The sequence below is a fragment of the Mercenaria mercenaria genome, chromosome 4, assembly GCF_021730395.1.
Source record: "Mercenaria mercenaria strain notata chromosome 4, MADL_Memer_1, whole genome shotgun sequence".
Classification (NCBI taxonomy): Eukaryota; Metazoa; Mollusca; class Bivalvia; order Venerida; family Veneridae; genus Mercenaria; species Mercenaria mercenaria.
This window is the reverse complement of record NC_069364.1, coordinates 18,368,831-18,390,424: the sequence shown is the minus strand read 5'-3', so window position 1 is coordinate 18,390,424 and position 21,594 is coordinate 18,368,831. Positions and strand designations below refer to the sequence as shown.

At 36.4% G+C, this 21,594-nt stretch overlaps 1 protein-coding gene across 1 annotated transcript in view; it reads left to right on the top strand.

Annotated features, from left to right (window-relative positions):
• Nucleotides 1-826: 826 nt before the first annotated feature.
• LOC123551105 (zinc finger C3H1 domain-containing protein-like) overlaps nt 827-21,594 on the top strand; it is a 45,441-nt gene continuing 24,673 nt past the window's right edge. The window contains exons 1-17 of the mRNA XM_045339806.2: nt 827-1,378; nt 2,151-2,477; nt 4,579-4,685; nt 5,300-5,464; nt 6,004-6,133; nt 6,491-6,876; nt 9,467-9,563; nt 9,936-10,006; nt 11,680-12,537; nt 13,442-13,558; nt 13,987-14,136; nt 14,645-14,760; nt 15,477-15,651; nt 16,447-16,641; nt 17,950-18,630; nt 18,946-19,047; nt 21,307-21,419. Coding sequence (XP_045195741.2) covers nt 976-1,378; nt 2,151-2,477; nt 4,579-4,685; nt 5,300-5,464; nt 6,004-6,133; nt 6,491-6,876; nt 9,467-9,563; nt 9,936-10,006; nt 11,680-12,537; nt 13,442-13,558; nt 13,987-14,136; nt 14,645-14,760; nt 15,477-15,651; nt 16,447-16,641; nt 17,950-18,630; nt 18,946-19,047; nt 21,307-21,419 — 4,193 coding nt within the window. The 5' untranslated portion in view covers nt 827-975. The remainder of the gene's footprint in view (nt 1,379-2,150; nt 2,478-4,578; nt 4,686-5,299; nt 5,465-6,003; nt 6,134-6,490; nt 6,877-9,466; nt 9,564-9,935; nt 10,007-11,679; nt 12,538-13,441; nt 13,559-13,986; nt 14,137-14,644; nt 14,761-15,476; nt 15,652-16,446; nt 16,642-17,949; nt 18,631-18,945; nt 19,048-21,306; nt 21,420-21,594) is intronic.

Below are 21,594 nucleotides of genomic sequence, written 5' to 3'. Positions count from 1 at the left end.
CTTAGACAGGTCCATCAAGACTGCTGCCACATATTTATTTTCATCGAGCGCTTGTTTCCAATCTTCATTGATCCTTAATAAAGTTGTCTGACACCCAAATTTTGGCCTAAATTCAGAAAGATATATATTAAAATGCTGATAAAAAATACAAGGATTTGGGTGTTCATTGCACGTTCGAACATTTTTGACACAACTGGAATGATGCTGACTGGGCGATAATTGCCTTTCTCAAGATTGCTGTTTTTCTTATGTAAAGGAGTAACTTGTGCCATTCAACTATCAGGGAAAGCTGAAGTTGTAAAGGACTGGTTAACCATGGAAGTGATATAATGTGAGATAACAGGTTTAGCCAACTTAACAAGTTTAGAGGAAATACCATCTGCTCCTGTGGCTTTCTTAATGCATAACTTATCAATTTGCTTATCAATAAAATCAGGACTTACAGGTTTAAAAGTTAATTCAGTTTTAATTGAAGTGTTTTCTTTGATTTCTACAATACTTGGATGATTTTCATTTACTTCAATTGAGTTGTTACCTATATTTTTAGCTACGATAATGGAAAAAATCATTAAACACATTACATACTTCCTGTTGATCTGTTATTAATTTATTATTTTCCAGTAAAATGATATCTTTATACTTGATGTTGCCCTTATTAGTAAGAAAATGTTTTACAGTAGGCCAGAAATCAGCTGATTTACATTCCCCCGACACATCTGTCAATAAAATATTATATATTTGAAACTCACCAAAGTCCTTCAATTTGTGGTCTCTGACCTACATTCACATCCTATGATGGTCTCTAGCCTATTATAATTTTCTCACAAGCGTTACATTTAATAAAACACCGGAAAGACTAGCTCGTCATCTTTTCTCTTTTGCACATTTTTGACGAGTTTTCTCTTTAATTTGATTGTGTGAACATGTTAATTAAGTTTTATATCATTTGGGACCATATCTCCAACTACAAGAATCATGAATAAATACCAGTCGAAAGAGGAAGGCGAACTTTCAGATGAGGATGAAAATGGCAAAAATAAATTCGGTTTTTCCAGACCAACAAATATTTCCTCAGGAATTTCAAACGATACTACTTTTCATACAGGAGGTACCGATTTTGGAAAGTTAGGCAGACCTCATATCTACCATAAATTTACTGCACATCCCAGTCATAACAAAACACAGCAATCAGTTGGCGTGTTGCCAAATCCAAGGAACATTTTGCCGCGCCCGGCTATTTCTAACCAACATGTCAAAACAGAAAAAGACAGAGCATGTATTGTAATAAAAAACAATGGTAGCCTTGGCTCAAACCGAAGTAGAAGAAATTTTGAAGCTAGCAATGTAGAACTGGCATTAAAGTCTCCATCATCGAAGAGTATCCTTACAAGTTATATGATTGGGTCTATTCTAGGCAGTGTATAGCCGTCCTGTAACCAGAGGCCTAGCCTGCATTCTAGGCATCTGGTAACTGGAGGCCTAGCATAACCCATAAGGTTTTTCTAGGCATCCAGTAATCAATTTGTTTATATGAACTGTACTTTAACAAATTAATTTGACTCGTCAAGTTTTGTTTGCCTAAGATTGCAGTAAATACTAGTCTTAGTTCAAACCTAAAACTCAACGGAATTTATAATTACTATTTTTCAGTAGGAATTGTAACAAATTTAGAAATGGGGTGAAAAATTTAAATGTAAAATAAAAATATTAAATTATAGATCTGACATGTTCATAAGTGAATGTTTAAAATACTGACTTAATTTACATTTATACTTGTCATTAGTTTATAACCAGACTCCTAGAAAACTCCTAGAGTCAGTAGAGGACAGTACTGGATGTCTAGAACGCAAGCAAGGCATCCATTTACTGGACGGCTGGACACTTCCTTTGGGGAAAAAGCTATGATTAGTTGTCATAAAGTGTTGTTTTGTAATTCTAAATTATTTTCTAAAAAGCTTTCACTTAGGCTAGAGACAGATTGAATAAAAAGTTTATTAGCAATTTCAGAAGGTCATTACAAAGTCTTACTGTTACCAAATTAGATTAGAAGTTCTACATGTACACTTTGCTGTATGCACTGTATGTTTAAAAGTTGTTTCTGTTCAGTACTGAGTATGAGGCATATGAAAACTTAGCCTTAACACAACAAGTATGGGACAACAGAAAACTGAGGTCGTCAAGAGAGAAACACCAGGAAGAAATCAAAAGAGAAGAGGACAACTTTCAGACATTGCTACAGGAGTATAAAAACATACAGGGACAACTGGCTTCTCTTAAACACCAAGAAGATCTGTTGAATGAGATCGGTAAATCTGAGAGAAATGCTGATCTTAGTGGAGAGACTGTTAAGCTAAAGAATGGGGAGGGGACTTCACTGATGAAAGACACTGCAGTGGCCAAGGATAGAGATATATCAGTGGTAGAAAAAGCTAAAACAGACAAAAGTACAGACAGAGATCATTGGACAGTTAACTTAGGTAATTCTGTAAAATATAATATTCCTGTACAGTAAGTATTGGTATGGTATATATTTAAGTTAGCTTCTGTATAAGTTATTATTTTGCATGGCAAAAAATTGTGGATGCAGCATGATAGAATACATTTTGCATATTCTGAAATGTTTTTGAGAATATATTTGTGAAAAAAATACAAATTTAACACAAAAGATTTTGTATATAATTTTTTGCAATGTGGAAATAACACTGCATTTTCTTATCTGAATGTAACTTATTTGAAATAATGTGTAATTAGGTTAAATACTGAGTTTATAAGAGAGATCGTGTTTGTATACAAATCCGTTGTACATTCTATTTTTAGAACTGATAAGACAAAGATCAAGTAGGCAAACGCCAACCGTCCATGTTTTTTTTTTGTTAACAGTGATGTTTTTCTAACGGCTTAAACTTTCTTAAAAAAACAAATGATATCAATAATTTTTTGATCAATGGAAAGGATATAAAACAAGCAACTTATTGATAACTTAATTATTATTTCGAAATAAAATGGATTAATTATGACCGCTTAACTTACAGCGTTTTTTCTAAAAGTTTGGAGCATCGCTACGCCACTATTGAAATCATATGTCATTTAAAACAGTTATTCTTTTTCAGAAGATATTTGAATAAAAAATATGAAAATCGTAAGCATTTCAAAACTTTCTGAATTTTTAAACTCCATAAATGAACGAAAAAGTTACAAAAAATTAAAAATTCTGATCCCATACACAATGTAAAAACACTTGTTTTGCCCGCCAACAGATAAACAGATGTTGATGCGTGATGTCAAGGCCATCTCTCTTATAAATATTGCAAACAATTCCACTTTGCAAAATTAACCATTTTTAGCTCATCTGATTTTTTGAAAAAAAATGATGAGTTATTGTCATCACTTGAGCGGTTGTCGGCGTCTGCGTCGGCGTTGCCTGGTTAAATTTTATGTTTAGGTCAGCTTTTCTCCTAAACTATCAAAGCTATTGCTTTGAAACTTGGAATACTTGTTCACCATCATAAGCTGACCCTGTATAGCAAGAAACATAACTCCATCTTGCTTTTTGCAAGATTTATGGCCCCTTTTGTACTTAGAAAATATCAGATTTCTTGGTTAAGTTTTATGTTTAGGTCATTTTTTCTCCTAAACTATCAAAGCTATTGCTTTGAAACTTGGAATACTTGTTTACCATCATAAGCAGACCCTGTACATCAAGAAACATAACTCTATCTTGCTTTTTGCAAGAATTATTGCCCCTTTTGGACTTAGAAAATCAGTTTTCTTGGTTAAGTTTTATGTTTAGGTCAGCTTTTATCCTAAACTATCAAAGCTATTGCTTTAAAACTTGCAACACTTGTTCACCATCATAAGATGACCCTGTACAGCAAGAAACATAACTCCATCCTGCTTTTTGCAAGATTTATGGCCCCTTTTGTACTTAGAAAATATCAGATTTCTCTGTTAAGTTTTATGTTTAGGTCAACTTTTTCTCTTAAACTATCAAAGCTATTGCTTTGAAACTTGCAACACTTGTTCACCATCATAAGCTGACCCTGTACAGCAAGCAACATAACTCCATCCTGCTTTTTGCAATAATTATTGCCCCTTTTGGACTTAGAAAATCATTTTCTTGGTTGAGTATTATGTTTAAGTCAACTTTTCTCATAAATTATCAAAGCTATTGCTTTAAAACTTGCAACAGTTTTTCACCATCATAAGTGGACACTGTACATCAAGAAACATAACTCTATCCTGCTTTTTGCAAGAATGATGGCCCTTTTTAGTCTTAGAAAATCATGGGTAGGACAATATTTCTATTATACAAAAAAAATCAGATGAGCGTCAGCACCCGCAAGGCGGTGCTCTTGTTACAGTAGACGGTGACTTGAACATTTTCCATTATGAAACTGTCTTTTTTCGTTATTAAAAACTACATTACTGTAGTTTGTGTAATGAGTGGTGACATCCAAAAGTTGAACATGTACATTAATTTTGATATGCTGAAATAAGCTGCCTGTGATATTTACTTTACCCTCTTATACAAGAGTGAGAAACTTGAAACTCTGACATAAGATGTTTTTACCTTGACAGTCTCGTCACCATTGGTCCAGAAAGAAAGTGTTGTGCCTTCAGAAACCAGTCCAAGTGCCACAGGAGATGCTGCATCTGTGTATGAGAAACAAGTTGAAACCGTAAAGGTACTCTTCATTGGTTTCTGATTAGAGGTTGAATGCTTTCCAGCTTGTACTAATTAAGTTGAAAGTTAAAGTGGAAGGATTAAGTCAGATCAAATAAACTATTAAACTACATCTACAGGCAATATTTTTCCTATGTCTTCAGAAGTCTTGTATCTAAAGCTTCAGCATAACAGACTGTTAAGTAATGGACCTTTTAATGTATAATGTTCTGTATTGATGATAACAAGCAGTTTGCATGTAGATTGATGTTCTCAGCCAGAATCTGCAAAATCAGATATCCGATCAGTGAGAAAAACACAGATCTTGCTTGATTGTATTTCCTAAGTGTTCTAGTTGTACATGAGACCTTTTTGTAAGTCACATCAAAGTCTGCTTTTATCAGTCAAGTGTGCTTGCCAGACGAAGTAAAACATTTGAAGACAGATGTTTCATTCATGTGCTAGGGTCATTCCACTGAATGGGGCTTTTATCTCTCCACAAGTGGAGACAGGATTCCTTTAGTTTCAATCTTGTCTGTCAGTCCATCCATCTGTCTGTCCTTCAGTGCAAATTCAGGTAAGAAACTAGAAGTTAAAAGACACATCTTGGAATTTTTTCAATGTTTATAATTTCAGGTAGCGACAAAAGAAGCAGTCCAAGGTGATGTAGAAGCCAAGGAAGAAGAGGAAGATGATGATGAGTTAGATTTGTTAGAGCTTAGACGTAATGCCCTAGCTTCTTTACTGGCTGAAGAAACAGAGGCCGGGGAAAGTGAAAACTCTTCACATGGAGGAGGAAAGGCAAGTAGATGTTCTTTGGCAGGGTTCTAAATCTAATCAGACATACATGTCAGGCAGAGGTAAAACTAGTAACTCATATCTTCTGCATGTTCTGAATAAATAACTGACTTAATTTTGTCCATAGAAATACTTAGAGGATAAAGTCTGTCCTTGCTTGTTAGATTTTGAACTATGTGGACTTTGAATGATCTGTACCAGACAAAACTGCATGTCAGATTCATACAGGTGTAATGTTTTCACATTTTGTTGGAAAGATTTACAGGAATTACTAGTTGTTATATTTGTTTGGGTTTTTTTGTTTCATCACGAGCAGGCACTTGGGTGGAACCACCAACCTTCCGTACGCCAGCTGGATAGCTTCCTCACATAAAGTATTCAACACCCCGAGTGAGGCTCAAACCCACATCGGTGAGGGGCAAGTGATTTAAAGTCAGCATTCTGAACCATTTGGCCACGGAGGCCCCATTGTTACATTTGTACTAGAACAAGTAGTTACTTGTAGTTTTATCTTATAAATATATAGTTTTGCTGTATTTCAGCAAAGTGATAAATCTAGTAAAACATTTACAAGACCATCACTTGATAAGGTGACCCCAAGACAAACAGAGAGACAGTCAAGTAGACGAAATGTGTCAAAATCACAAAACAGAAGCAGAAATGGTAGTGATGGTAAGTTAAGTTATTTGAACAATTCAAACTGTGTGAGGCATTATAGTCATTCCTCTTAGTTTAGCTGACAGGAAGGCTGCTGTAGACAGATAAGTGTGAAATATTGATATGAAATGAGGCACAACCTGTGGGATAAAGAGCCCCTAAAAGATGCCTGCCTGGCTGCAAATCAGTAACATTCAAGAGTATACATACTAGTAAAATTGCATGGGGTAATCTCTCTGACAGGGCATCAAGTTAGTAACTGATTGAAAAGGTGAAATTACCAAGATATAATGCAACATTGTACAGAAATCATGAAATAATGTTTTTAACCCTGTGAATACTTACAGCTCAACATATGTTTTAACATTTCAGAGAGAGTTCAGAGACGTTCAAGGCTTTTACGAGCTAGAACCCCTGCTCTGAGATCATACAAGACAAGCACATTCCAGCCTCGGAGACCTTCTTCATATAAGACAGAAGACAGGACATCAAGGCGAACCATTCCACCCCCTAGAAGTAGACAAAATGGGTATCAATCAAGGTCAGATCTAAGCAGTGGAAGATCAAGGTCAACCAGTCAAGGGGAGCGTAATGACTCTAGACGTATTTCATCAGATCGTAAGGATTACATTGGAGACAAAAATGACATACAGAAAATTCTCAGCTTGGATGACCCAGAGGAGAAGATTGCAAGACTTCTGTCCATTCTGGAGAATAACTTATCGAAAGAATCTGAAAAAAGAGCTCAAGATATCAAGGTAGTTTGCCCTTCTGTGAACTTCTAATATCTTGATATTTTTGCTTCACCAAAGAATCTTTATTTATTTAAAGGTGTAAATTTTTCCAGAGCTTTTACCAGAAATTCTTGCAAAACAATTAAAGCTTGAAAATTAATCCCTCTAGGATATCATTAATTTTACAGTATTGGCGTAAAACGTTTATCACAAAAGAACTATATTTATCCGTCTGATTGCAGTGTAATTTATCATACAAATGACACAACAACATGTTTCATTGTCTATTATTCTGGAATATTCAGTAGTATGGTTAAAAAAAATTCTCTGTTTCTTTTGTTTTTAGCTCAAGGTGAGGTGAGCTTTTGTGATCGCGCAGCGTCCGTCGTCCATCCGTGCGTGTGTAAACTTTTGCTTGTGACCACTCTAGAGGTCACATTTTTCATGGGATCTTTATGAAAATTGGTCAGAATGTTCATCTTGATGATATCTAGGTCAAGTTCGAAACTGGGTCACATGCGGTCCAAAACTAGGTCAGTAGGTCTAAAAACAGAAAAACCTTGTGACCTCTCTAGAGGCCATACTTTTCAATGGATCTTCATGAAAGTTGGTCAGGATGTTTACCTTGATAATATCTAGGTCAAGTTCAAAACTGGGTCATGTGCCGTCAATAACTAGGTCAGTAGGTCAAATAATACAAAAACCTTGTGACCTCTCTAGAGGCCATATTTTTCATGGGATCTGTATGAAAGTTGGTCTGAATGTTCATCTTGATGATATCTAGGTCAGGTTCGAAACTTGGTCAACTGCGGTGAAAAACTAGGTCAATAGGTCTAAAAATAGAAAAATGTTGTGACCTCTCTAGAAGCCATACTATTGAATGGATCTTCATGAAAATTGGTCAGAATTTTCACCGTGATGATATCTAGGTCAAGTTTAAAACTGGGTCATATGCCGTCAATAACTAGGTCAGTAGGTCAAATAATACAAAAACCTTGTGACCTCTCTAGAGGCCATATTTTTCATGGGATCTGTATGAAAATTGGTCTGAATGTTCATCTTGATGATATCTAGGTCAAGTTCGAAACTGGGTCAACTGTGTTCAAAAACTAGGTCAGTAGGTCTAAAAATAGAAAAACCTTGTGACCTCTCTAGAAGCCATACTATTGAATGGATCTTCATGAAAATTGGTCAGAATGTTCACCTTGATGATATCTAGGTCAAGTTCGAAACTGGGTCAACTGCAGTCAAAAACTAGGTCAGTAGGTAAAAATAGAAAAACCTTGTGACCTCTCTAGAAGCCATACTATTGAATGGATCTTCATGAAAATTGGTCAGAATGTTCACCTTGATGATATGTAGGTCAAGTTTAAAACTGGGTCACATGCCATCAATAACTAGGTCAGTAGGTCAAATAATACAAAAACCTTGTGACCTCTCTAGAGGCCATGTTTTTCATGGGATCTGTATGAAAATTGGTCTGAATGTTCATCTTGATGATATCTAGGTCGAGCTCGAAACTGGGTCAACTGTGATCAAAAACTAGGTCAGTAGGTCTAAAAATTGATAAACCTTCTGACCTCTCTAGAGGCCATACTTTTAAACGGATCTTCATGAAAATAAGTCAGAATGTTTACCTCGATGATATCTAGGTCAAGTTCGAAACTGGGTCACGTGTCATCAATAACTAGGTCAGTAGGTCAAATAATTCAAAAACCTTGTGACCTCTCTAGAGGCCATATTTTTCAATGGATCTTCATGAAAATTGGTCAGAATTTTTATCTTGATGATATCTAGGTCAGGTTCAAAACTAGGTCACATGAGCTCAAAAACTAGGTGACTGTGTCAGATAATAGAAAAAAATGACGTCATATTCAGTTCAAAACTGGGTCATGTGGGGACAGGTGAGCGATTCAGGACCATCATGGTCCTCTTGTTTTTCAAAATTGAAAACCTGGTTATTAGAATTTGTATGTATCATTGGGCAGTAAATCTAAGTTTGGGGTGAGATATTCAAATGAAACTTAGGCTATAGGTAGCTTATAGTAACACCAGGATGAGGATTCCATAAATTATGGTGCCAGTGGAGTTAGCCTGTTACCAAAAATAGACGAATATAACTTTAGTTTGAATTGAGGTATTGTAAAATCTTTCAATTTTGTGGGCACAGAATTTCATGGTTTGGCCGAAACGATTTCAACTTTTGAACATAAAATGAAAAAGATTTTTTCTTGTTCACTGGATCATCAAAAAATGTAGCTTCCAGTTTATAACTTTTGGTACGGTTGACATACTGTCACCAGATTTGGTGTATAACAAGCTTTTATGTTGAAGAACAAGCTGCTCAGTATATTTTGGGTCGTTGTTATTTACAAAATATGTAAAAATAGAAAAATGATTTTGGTTCAATAACTCTAGTATGATTAGGAATGTGATATTGCAGTGGAACATAGTTCAGAGGTAGTTTAATTTGACTGAAAGGCTGGGTGATTGCTTTTGCGGTCACTAGGATCAAGGTCACTGTCAGATCAAGGTCACAGTGACTAAATATAGAAACTGTTTGAAAAACCTGGTTTTCTTTGAATTTCCATGTTCCTTGTTCTTATTTTTGTAGAGTCCATCGAAAGTTTTAGATGGAGCAGAATCAGAACCAACCCAGGACAACTATGAGGAGGTTGAGATGGATATAGATAGTGATCCCGAGTCCAGTGGTAAGTCATTACACCACCTTAAAACATTGTGTAATTGTATGTTACTCGTCTTCAAAACAAAGAAGGAAAACAAGAGTGATAAAGTCTGCAAGAAACTATGACTTTCAAATCTTGCATGACGTCCAAGTCTGCAATAAACAGACATTTTCCTTGCAGAACCATCTACAGAAACAAGCAGTGTAACTCGAGTGAGCGATCTGTGGCCATCATAACACTCTTGTTAAGATATAAGTACATTTCTAATAGTGGTATCTTTCACCTTGTTTTCAAGTCATCAGTCTAAATATATATGCCAGATCAAAAAGCTTTTAAGCAAGCACATATTCTTGCTTATATTAAAGTAAAATTGATAATATATTTGATGTATTACAGTTCCTGTGAACCCAGTGGAAGAGTTACAGTTTGAACCGGACTTTTACAATGCTATGCAACCCATGTATACGGTAAGTCAGTTCTTCTCTAATCAACTAAAGACTTGAATCATTTAATTTCACTGGCACAAAGATTCAAGATTTGGAGCTTTTTCATGTGGATTTCATCTTTTGAGCATAAAATAAAGATTGATATTTCTTGTTGATTGAGATTTAATTTCAAGGATTGACTAAATCATGAAATCCATGAAAAATAGTTCCCCATGAATATTAATGTTTCAGGGTTCTTTCGGGACATTATACTGTTTTTAAAATTCTTCTTTTTTTTTTTTTTTTTTTTTTTTTTTTTTTTTTGAAGTTTTGTGACGTGTAATTTACTACTTCTGACAAACTGTAAAATTTAGTGTCTTTGCTATAAAGTTGAGTACTTATTAATGTCATTATGTCTCCCCCAGGAGACATATTGTTTTTGCCCTGTCCTTCCATCCGTCCGTATGTCACACTTCATTTCCGAGCAATAACTGGAGAACCATTTGACCTAGAACCTTCAAACTTCATAGGATTGTAGGGCTGCTGGAGTAAACGACCCCTATTGTTTTTGGGGTCACTCCGTCAAAGGTCAAGGTCACAGGGGCCTGAACATTGAAAACCATTCCCGATCAATAACTAGAGAACCACTTGACCCAGAATGTTGAAACTTCATAGGATGATTGGTCATGAAGAGTAGATGACCCCTATTGATTTTGGGGTCACTCCATCAAAGGTCAAGGGCACAGGGGCCTGAACATTGAAAACCATTTCCAGTCAATAACTAGAGAACCACCTGACCCAGAATGTTGAAATTTGATAGGATGATTGGTCATAAATAGTAGATGACCCCTAACGATTTTGGGGTCACTCTGTGAAAGGTCAAGGTCACAGGGGCCCGAACATTGAAAACCATTTCCGGTCAGTAACTTGAGAACCACTTGACCCAGAATGATGAAACTTTGTAGGATGATTGGTCATGCAGAGTAGATGAACCCTAACGATTTTAGGGTCACTCTGTTAAAGGTCAAGGCGACGGACCTGAACATGGAAAACGTTAAACCATCTCCAATCAATAACTTGTGAACCTCTCGACCCAGAATGTTGAAACTTCATAGGATGATTGTTCATGCAGAGTAAATGACCCTTATTGTTTTTGGGGTCACTCCGTTAAAGTTCAAGGTCACAGGGGCCTGAACATTAATAACCAGGTCCGATCAATAACTTGAGAACCACTTGACCCAGAATGTTGAAACTTAATAGGATGATTGAACATGCAGAGTAGATGACCCCTATTGATTTTTGGGTCAGTCTGTTAAAGGTCAAGGTCACAGTGGCCTGTTCATGTAAAATCATTTTTTGGAAATAACTTGAGAACCACTTGACCTACAATGTTGAATCTTAATAGGATGATTGGACATGCAGAGTAGATGACTCCTATTTATTTTGAGGTCACTTGATCAAAGGTCAAGGTCACAGGAGCCTGAACAGTGACTTGAGAACCACTAGGCCACGAGTGTTGAAATTTAGCGGGATGACTGGACATGCCAAGTAGATGATCCCTATTGCAGCCAACCATCAGTGTCTCTTTGACTTTCGCTCCTGACCCCTATTGACTTCTTGCCTATAGGACTTTGCATTGGGGGAGACATGCGCTTTTTTACAAAAGCATTTTCTAGTATTTATCAGGAATTCAAAATTTTCACTTTTCATTTCAGACTGTTCAACCAACATATGATGGGTACGATCCTACCTCTGGCTGGTCTCTACCAGGGCCAACATACTCCGATACTGTTGTACATATGTCAGCTCAACCCCAGCAGTACTTGCCTGCGCCAGTGATATCATTCTCAGATTCACACATTCCCATGATGCCTTACAACCCTACCGTGTTTCAGGATCCAAGTGGTCACTACCAGCTAATGGATCAGCATACACTATCTGTAATTCCAGATCAGGTCACGGTTCTTCCACCACCTCCCCCTCCACCGCTGCCATGTGAACCCCCGCCAAATCCACCCCTGCCTCCGTCAGAGACGCCACCTCTTCCCCCACCTTCCCCTCCACCATTGCCGAGTGAAGCCCTACCTCCACTTCCACCAGAAGACGATGAAGAAGTTAATATCCCATATACACATGGTATACCAAATGCTGGGTACCAAACTGTTACATTGGATGCTGGGTACCAGGATGTTATATCAGATGCCGGGCACCAGGCTAATCAGCAGTATTTGAACTTCAACAATAATAGCCATACCACTAGTATTCAAGAAAATTCTGACCTGGGTAGTCAAAACTCATCTGAATTACGTCTATTTAAACTAGCTGGATATAATCCAACCTCTCTTTCTGACAACTGGCAGGCTAGAAATAATGAAGTTTCTAACTTGGATAGTAGTGAAGAGTTTCAAAAATCAGCGTACAATATACCAGGAAGTGGTAGTGAAAGGTTTCCCATTGCAGCAGCTGAGGCTGATAATGAAGTTGATCAGGGTGAAGAGGAAGAGGCAGTGTTAAGGGCACAGTTGCTACAATCAATGGTTAAGAAAATGAAAGAGAAACAAAAACAGCTGGAGGTTTGTATTAAAATAATAGATATTATATTTTGATCCCATTTTCAGTCTGTTTTATGTTAAAAGCATATCAGTATCAGTGATGCTGAGAGAACTGGTTGGCTACTGTGAATAAATGCTGACTTCAAAACTAACTTCCTGTGTGACATGAATTAATTTTACCCACTCAAAGCAGGGCCACCATATTGGTTATACGTATTCAGTAATTGTTATCAACAGCACTAAAAGTGGAAGAGGGTATAATAAAGTAGTGTGGCTGGTCATCTGTCTTCCGTCCATCCCTGTCATTGTCACACATTTTTTCCACGATGACAACTTTAAAACCACAAGGAAATGGAACTTGACTTAATAATAGATGGCAATGAGAGTGCAGAAGAAATGATCATACTGCTGTCTTTGTATTTTTTTTTTGTCTGGACAATTATTTTTCAAGCATTTTACCTTTTGTACTGAGTACCGGTACTTAATATTTGGTCTGGACTATAATGTTAAAACTGGTGAAGGGAAAGAAATGAAACTGAATGTAAGGAAAGATGGCAGTAAGATTAAGTGCAGAGGGCATGGTCCAAGTACCATAAGTCAATCTCCTTACTGTATCAAAATATCTATGTACAATTTTTTTTTCAGTTTCTGAATAGAGTATTCTGTTTTATCAGCAGATGGTGATGAGCAGATGTTCAAAACCATTAACTTACGCTTTCTTAATCACTGATGTAACCCCATTTCCACTAAAACAACAGCAGGGAACATGGCTGTCTGTCAGACTGCTCTTGTTTCAATCATAAAAATTAGGTGCTAGATTCGCCACAGAGGTGTTGTCACAATAATTTATTAATTATTAAATATCATGATGATTTTTGTCTGTCACTTGTTTTCAGATTGTAAGTTCTAAATAATTTGTTTTCAGGATGCAAGCAGGAGTGAAAGTTCTTTGTCTAGAAGTCAGTCTCCCAGCTCGGTACCAGTCGTAAAACCAGCTAAACCTGTTACACATAAACTGACATACAGCAGGATTCATATGGGAGTAAGTTTGATTTGCCATCTCTGCTATAAAGACAAATATATCATTACTTCAGTGTAAAAATGACATAAAAAAGCATTGATCTACTTTTTAAGCTAAGGTGACATTATATTTATTAATGTTGTGTGACAACTAGGCATTTGTGGTCAGTAAATATATTGATTGCTTCATAGAATGTGGGTTAATTGTATTTCAAGTTTCAATCCTGCTTGTTGTTGGGTCAGAGTTTCTGCCTTATGTCTTTAACTTTTAAAGATTTAAAAATGTTTGATAAATGTATAATGGGTTTGTGTAAGTTAGATTAATTTTGTGATTCCTTACTAAAATAAAAATTAGTAGTATTGTTACGTTACGTGTCTGAATCTGCACGTTTCTCAAAATGCTTTGTCAATGGCTACTTTATATATTTAGTATATAAATTCATACTATAGAACCTGCCTATCCATAAGCCAGTGATTATCAACCTTGGAGAAGACTCTTCAGATGAGGAGGAAGAAAAGATGCAGACAGCGCCATCTGGTGTACAAAAACTACTGGGTGGGCTTGATTCATTCCTTAAAGAAGCTAGACGCTCTTCAGAGGTTTGAAAATAAATGCTTAAATATTTTTACACATCTAAGTTGATTGATAATTAATTTTATGTGTATATAAATTCCAACAGACTAAATTTATATATTATGATCAACAGCTGAAAAACTATGGATCAAAAACTGTATTCCTGCTGATAAACTTAGTTCAGTTAGAATTGAGAATTTCTCTTAATCCACCTTTGTGGTCACAAATTAAACATTAAACAATTAAACCTATAATACATCCATGCTTCTAAAACTTACTAAATCTTTATTGACCATTTATGTTTGGGGGCAACATTACTTAACAATGCCGTCCTAGCAATACAAATAGTGAAAAAATGGCATAAGATGTTAATGAATTGATATGTTCAAAAATATTGTGATAATGTACATTTATTTGAACAATACATGTATATGCATCTTGGATTAAAAGGTTTTGAAAAATAATTAATACCGGTATTCAAACAGATACATTTTCCACTGCTGCTTTGATTCAAACTCCATGTTTATATTTTAGACTACTGGAAGTCAGTCACCAAAGAAGATGGATGCTGAAAAAATTTTAGAGGTAAAGAGAAGGCAAGCTTTGATATCAAGGGTCCGACAGGAAGAAATAAGTCTTCTAAAACAGAGGTATGTTTAATGTAATGGACCAGAAATAATATCATATCCATTTTGTGTGAATTCAGCTTTCCTGGCCAGTATGGAATGTGATCTACTATGTGTAATACTTTTGACAAAAGAAAGCTTAATTGCAGAGAAATTGCCTATTTGCATTATATGTCCATTGGCTTAGAAATTCCAGATGCATTAAACAGAAAAGATACATCTGAAATTCTCAATCAAAAAAGATAGACTGTTTAGTTTCAGGCCAACTGATATATTTTTGTGACCCACCTTCTGTCAAAATTTTAGATGGAGTGGAATCTTAGATTAAGGTTTGTCCTTGACCTTACCTCTGATTTTTTATTATGCATTTCTCAAAAAGTATTTCATCTAGGGCCGGCAAACATAGGATTGCTATTCAGTATGTGAAGTGATGCCCCTGAGGTTTTGTATAGAATTTCCTTCAGTGAAAACAGAGTTACATAATAAAAAAAATATGCATAAAGGGCCTAAAGGTTTGTGTCGCATGTATCTCAAGAAGTACTTGACCAGTAGTCTTGAAAAATGGAAGGCTTTCACTGCCATGAAAGTGAAAATGTTAAAAAAAATATTTTTTTATACTTGTGTTCTTTCTTTAGACAAGTGGTACTGAATATCTCATAGCAAACAACTACTGTGCAGGTGTCATTAAGAAAAACTTGTTTATAGAGCATGTATAGGAACATGATGTGTTTACATTACAGTGACAGTATTACCAAGGACCAAGGTTTACTAAAGACATTAGTGAACCAGGCATCAAAATATCTACAAAATGTGAAGATCTCTGAAGCAAAGGTGAAACAGTTGACAGAGCAGTTAGCTGCGGCTGAGAAAGTTGCCACTGCTAATAAAGACAATCTAGAAAAAGCCAAAAAACAGGTAGGAGTGACCGTAGGACTCTTCTTTTTCTCTTCACCTGAAAGGACAATCTGTGTGGGAGACATATTGATTTACTCATGTCTGTCTGTCTGTCACAAATCTTGTCTGCGCTCTAAGTCGAACATTTCTCATCCGATCTTCACCAAACTTGAACAAAATGTGTTTGCCAGTAAGTCCTCGGCCAAGTTTGATAACTAGCCAAATTGACCCAGGCACTTTGGAATTATGGCCCTTGAATTACCGAAAATACTGATGCCAGTGATACAGGTCTTGGTGCATGGTTGACTCGGATACATAACGGAGAAGTAATGCCAATCTAGATGATTAGGCTTTGATTAGGCAGTTGTGGGAGACATGCACTTTTCTCAAAAGCAGCTCTAGTTTTTGTTGAAATGCATGGCCGCCGTGAGTTGGGCTAGTTTAACCTAAAAACTTTAAAATCTTCTCTGAAACTGTTGGATAGATTTCAGAATAATGTTACTGCAATGTTCTCTGGGTGACCCTGTACCAAATTCCTTCAGATCATTCTATTTTCTTAAATAACATGACCTCCAGTGGTGTGGCTAGTTTTCCTGATATGACTGTTCATCCCCTCTTAAACACCTAGACTGATTATAACTTGACAGCAGTGTTCCTCTTTTTTTAGTGACAAGGCTTTTGAATAGTTTCTGTCCTTACACAGCTCTTATTTATGTTTTGAATTAGTAATCACCCAGTTACCCTTTATATTGCTGGGAAGTTGCATTAATACAAATCCGTACTAAATGTACAATATTTCTTTCATAAATATTTTAGGCCAGACTGGTTAAAGACAGATTATTGAAGAAAAAGACAGAGTACGAGAACTTACAGAAGAATTTGATAGAAGCAGGACGTGAGCTATACGGAGCGGAATACAAGATAGGAGCCCAGTTCACCCCTGCTAAAAGGGTTGTGCAATCTACAGATCTGCCTCTAGGCACTTCACAGTCTGAGAACAGACAGGCACTGGTAAGGAATTGGGACAGCTGTGCTCGTACCAGCACAGTAGATTATATGCGTATCTGTGTAAATAGGCTTTTGAAATTTAGATATATGCAATGAATTTCAGTATGCATAATTGATTATGCTCCTAAATATTATATATGTAAAAGATAGAGATCAGCAGATAAGGCAATAAAAATCTCTTTCCATTACTTTCCTATCTGTATGAAGTGATACAAAGCAACATAAATATCAGAAAGGAAATTGACAGGTTCACAGTTTTTTCACATTGATATGTAGCAGTACTTGCTGATAATTGTAAACCATGCTGTTGTTATTGATCATGCTATTGCAGGATATTAAGACACAGCAAGGGCATGAAGCTGCCATTTCTTTTTGTCTTTAAAATTTGAAATCCAAAAGTCACATAGGGGCCTCCATAGTTGTGGTTAAGGCCGCTGGCTTCAAATCACTTCCCCCTCCCCTCCCCCACCCCCCGATGATGTGGGTTCGGGCCTCACTCGGGGCGTTTAGTTCTTCTTGTGAGATAGCCATCCAGCTGGCTTATGAAATGTTGATGGTTCTACCCAGGTGTCCGCCTGTAATGAAATAATGAACGGAGGGGGCACCTGGAGTCTTCCTCCACCATCAAAGCTGGAAAGTCTCTGTATAGCTTATAACTGTGGCGGTGCAAGGTTAGACCCAACGAAAACAAAAAGCAAAAAGTCCAGTTCCGACAGAATTGCTGTTTTGGCCAAAACCATGAAATTTATGCGAAAGAAGCAATTCTACAGTATACATAGAGTTTATCAAAATGAGTTTTTGAATAACCAGCACATACAATATTATTTTGAAGCAAAATATCCAAAACACTCAGATGGACTTAAAGTTTTGTTAGCTTACTGTAAAATCATTTAATTTCGTGGGCATGAAATTTCGTGGTTTTGGTCAAAACGGCAGTTTCGTGGGGATATAAATTCGTGGATTTCAACTTTTGAACATAAAATGAATGGGAATTTTACTTGTTCGTTGGGATTAAATTTCGTGGATTGACTCAACCACGAAATCCACGAAAATTAGTCCCCCACGAATATTAATGATTTCACAGTATTTGATCACATCCAAAGTGCTGAAGGGTGAGCTTTTATAATCAACCTCTGACAGTCACTGTCCTTCAACAATATTACTTTTTACACAGCATAGGGTTAAGCAGTCTTTATATCATGAAACTTACGAAGAATGTATATGGCCGCAAGAACTAGATCAGGTTTGGTAATGGGCAAGACTGCTTTAGTAACACCAGAGTTATGACCATTGTTGTATATCTTATTGCAGACCAAGCCTGATGGAAAACACAGAATAATAGAGAACATGACAGTTACTATTGATAACACATCTACAGTACAAGCAACAAAAAATCATGATACTCCCACAGACCAGGATTCCTTGAAGGAGGAAAATAAAATAGAGTCTTCTTCTGTCATAGAAACCAATAAAATAGCTAGAAATATGAATGAAATTCTTATCAAGAAACAAAATTTGCTTGAAAAGAAGGCTTTGCTTGAAGAGCAAAGAAAAGTTAGAGAAGCAGAACAGAGAAAAAATAGAGAAATGATCAGGAAAGCTAAAGAGGAAAAACGTTTGAAGATAATGGCACTAAGATACGAAATCAAACTGCGAGAGATGAAGTTAAAACATGCTGAAATAGACAAGCAAAAGATTGAAACCAAAGAAAATACAGAAGTTGATTCTGGAAAGAAAGATTTAGGGATGAATAAAAGTGTATTAAGGTTGGAAAAGATAGAGCTGGGATCTGATCCAATAGATCTGACGAAGGAATCGGAAGAAAATGCACCAAAGAGACGTAGATCTTTGCTGGAATTAAATCCAAGTACAAAGCCTGATTTGCAAGTTAAAGCAGAGTTAATAAGAAGTACGAGTGCTGAAAGTGCTCACAATCAGTTTGAAATAACAATACCAGAGGGGAAAAATCTGCTGAGGATTTTGAAACTTCAGGTAAAGAGATTTGTTGGTTCTTTGTTCTTTTTAAAGCTTCACTTGTCGAGTTGTGTTTTTGCCATGATACAACTGTATTGTAGGACTTGTGTATCAGTTGGAATGATCAATATAATATTTGTATCAATACAAAATTACCGATATTTGATTTATCATACGATATTTTCATATTTATCTTTAGAAGTATGTTTTCACTAATTTACACATTGCCATACATTTTTAGCTCGACCTATGCTACTCACACTCGCTAAAAAATTAGTGATCAATAGAAATATACTTTTGAAAGGTTAAATATTTGTTTTTCTTCACTTTCAGAAACAACGTGTTGATGAAGATCTGAAGGCATTTTCTCACCTTTCTTCTGTCAGTCATAGACTGAACAAGGAATATCCAGCACTGATGCCAAAACAACAACAGGTACTGTTACATTGTTGTATGTTTTTATGCCCCCGAAGGGAGTCATATTAGTTTTCAACTGTCCGTCCGTTAGTTAGTTAGTTTGTTTGTTCGTTCGTTCGTTCGTCACGTTAACTTTTTGCATGAAGGCACTTTACTCGCAAACCACTGCATCCAGTACCTTCAAACTTCACCTGCTGATAGTACCTATTGAGTATACCACCCCTACTGACTTTGGGGTCACCAGGTCAAAGGTCAAGGTGACAGGGGCCAACGTTAACTTTTTGCATGAAGGCACTTTACATGCGAACCACTTCACCCAGGACCTTCAAACTTCACATGCTGATAGTACTTATTGAGTACACCACCCCTACTGACCTTAGGGTCACCAGGGTAAAGGTCAAGGTGCTGCGGGGGCATTTGTCACCATTAGTGACAGCTCTTGTTAAATGATATATCACATAATGTGTTAGACCATGCAGCCTGCAAGTGGAAAGAGTTATTTGTATATGGTGCAACATTTGTTATGAAAACCTTGATACTTTAGTGTTAGTCAAAGCATTAACACATTTTCATTCTCGCTGTGTGATAGATCCCTTATTGTGAATTTAATGTATTACAGTCAAAATGCTTTGTAGTTCTTTTTAGCTCACCTGTCACATAGTGACAAGGTGAGCTTTTGTGATCACCCTTCGTCCGTCGTGTGTGCATCCGTGCGTCCGTCCGTCAACAATTTCTTGTCTGCACGATAGTGGTTTCATTTATGATTTTATTTTAACCAAACTTACACACAACTTGTATCACCATAAGATCTCGGTTCCTTTCTTGAACTGGCCAGATCCCATTATGGGTTCCAGAGTTATGGCCCCTGAAAGGGCCAAAATCAGCTATTTTGACCTTGTCTGCACAATAGCAGCTTTATTTATGATTTGATTTTTACCAAACTGGCACACAACTTGTATCACCATAAGATCTTGGTTCCTTTGTTGAACTGGCCAGATTCCATTATGGGTTCCAGAGTTATGGCCCCTGAAAGGACCAGAATTAGCTATTTTGCCCTTGTCTGCACAATAGCAGCTTCATTTATGATTTGAATTTAATCAAACTTGTACAAAACTTGTGTTGCCATAAGATCTCAATTCCTTTATTGAACCGGCCAGATCCCCTAATGGGTTCCAGAGTTATGGCCCCTGAAAGGGCCAAAATTAGCTATTTTGACCTTGTCTGCACAATAGCAACTTCATTTATGATTTGATTTTAACCAAACTTGCACACAACTTGTATCACCACAAGATCTTGGTTCCTTTCTTAAACTGGACAGATTCCATCATGGGTTCCAGAGTTATGGCCCCTTAAATGTCCAAAATTGGCTATTTTGGCTTTTGCAGCCATATAGAGACTTCATTTATGGTTTTATTTGATACAAACTTCCAAAATATCTTCAACAACAATAAATCTTGGATTCCATGACAAATCAGATCCATTCGTAGTTTCCAGAGTTATTTTATATCTGATTACCTCCCCTGATTGTAGTCAGAATGGATTTATATCAGTAAGTACTTACAGGACTTATTTGAAATTTCATTATTGTCATTAGTTGGACCGAGCCAATCAGAGTAGATAACTATGGACTGATTTTATGTCAAATTACCTCCCTTTATTTTTGAAATTAAAATGGATATATCTCCGTAACTCATGAAGATACTGATCTGAAATTTCATTTATGTTAACAAATTTATTTGGCAGATCCTTCTTTTGTTAACTTACAATAATTTTCTTTTGAATTACGTCCCTTTTACGTTACTATAAATAGACTATTTTTAGTAACTTTTTTATTATTGGCCGTAGGGAAAAACCGAGACCACTTTTCTGTGGTACAACATGGATGGTACCTCCAATTTTTAGGTGTATTTTGACATATCTGTACCTTGTAAGAATTTTGTTTTTCTTTTTGGTTAAATTTCTTTCCTTTGTTGTTCCTGTCCTTTGGACTTAGATATTTTTTCTGAGGACCTTCTTGTCCTCAAGTGCAATGATAACAGGTGAGCGATGTAGGGCCATCATGGCCCTCTTGTCTTAAATATTGATTTGAAATTTACAAGTTTCCACTGCCAATATAACATACAAGTAATATTAGAAGGATAATATTAATAAACAACCGTACATTTCTTCAGGGCACCTTAACAGCTAAATACCAGAATAAATAGTGTATATTTCTTTTAGGTAGGTGTTTCAATTTTTAGAAAAAGTGCAACTGTTATTTCTGTGTTACGTTTTTAGTTGTCAAGTTTACAAGCATATAAAGCACCTGCCAAAGCAACCACGTCAAGTATTTCCACACAGCCAACAGACTTTGTGTATAAAAGTCCACTGCTGCACTTCAAGTCATACAGGTAAATTGAACTAAATTTTAACTTTTATCATGCGAGATACGATTGATTCTGCCTTTCCGACCAGTGTAGATCATGATCTACACTGTTCGCCATTCAGTCAGTATCGTTTTGGTAAGCATCCCTTTCAACAGTTAATGGTACAGTCCAAATTGAATGCTGGACAAGTTCATTATAG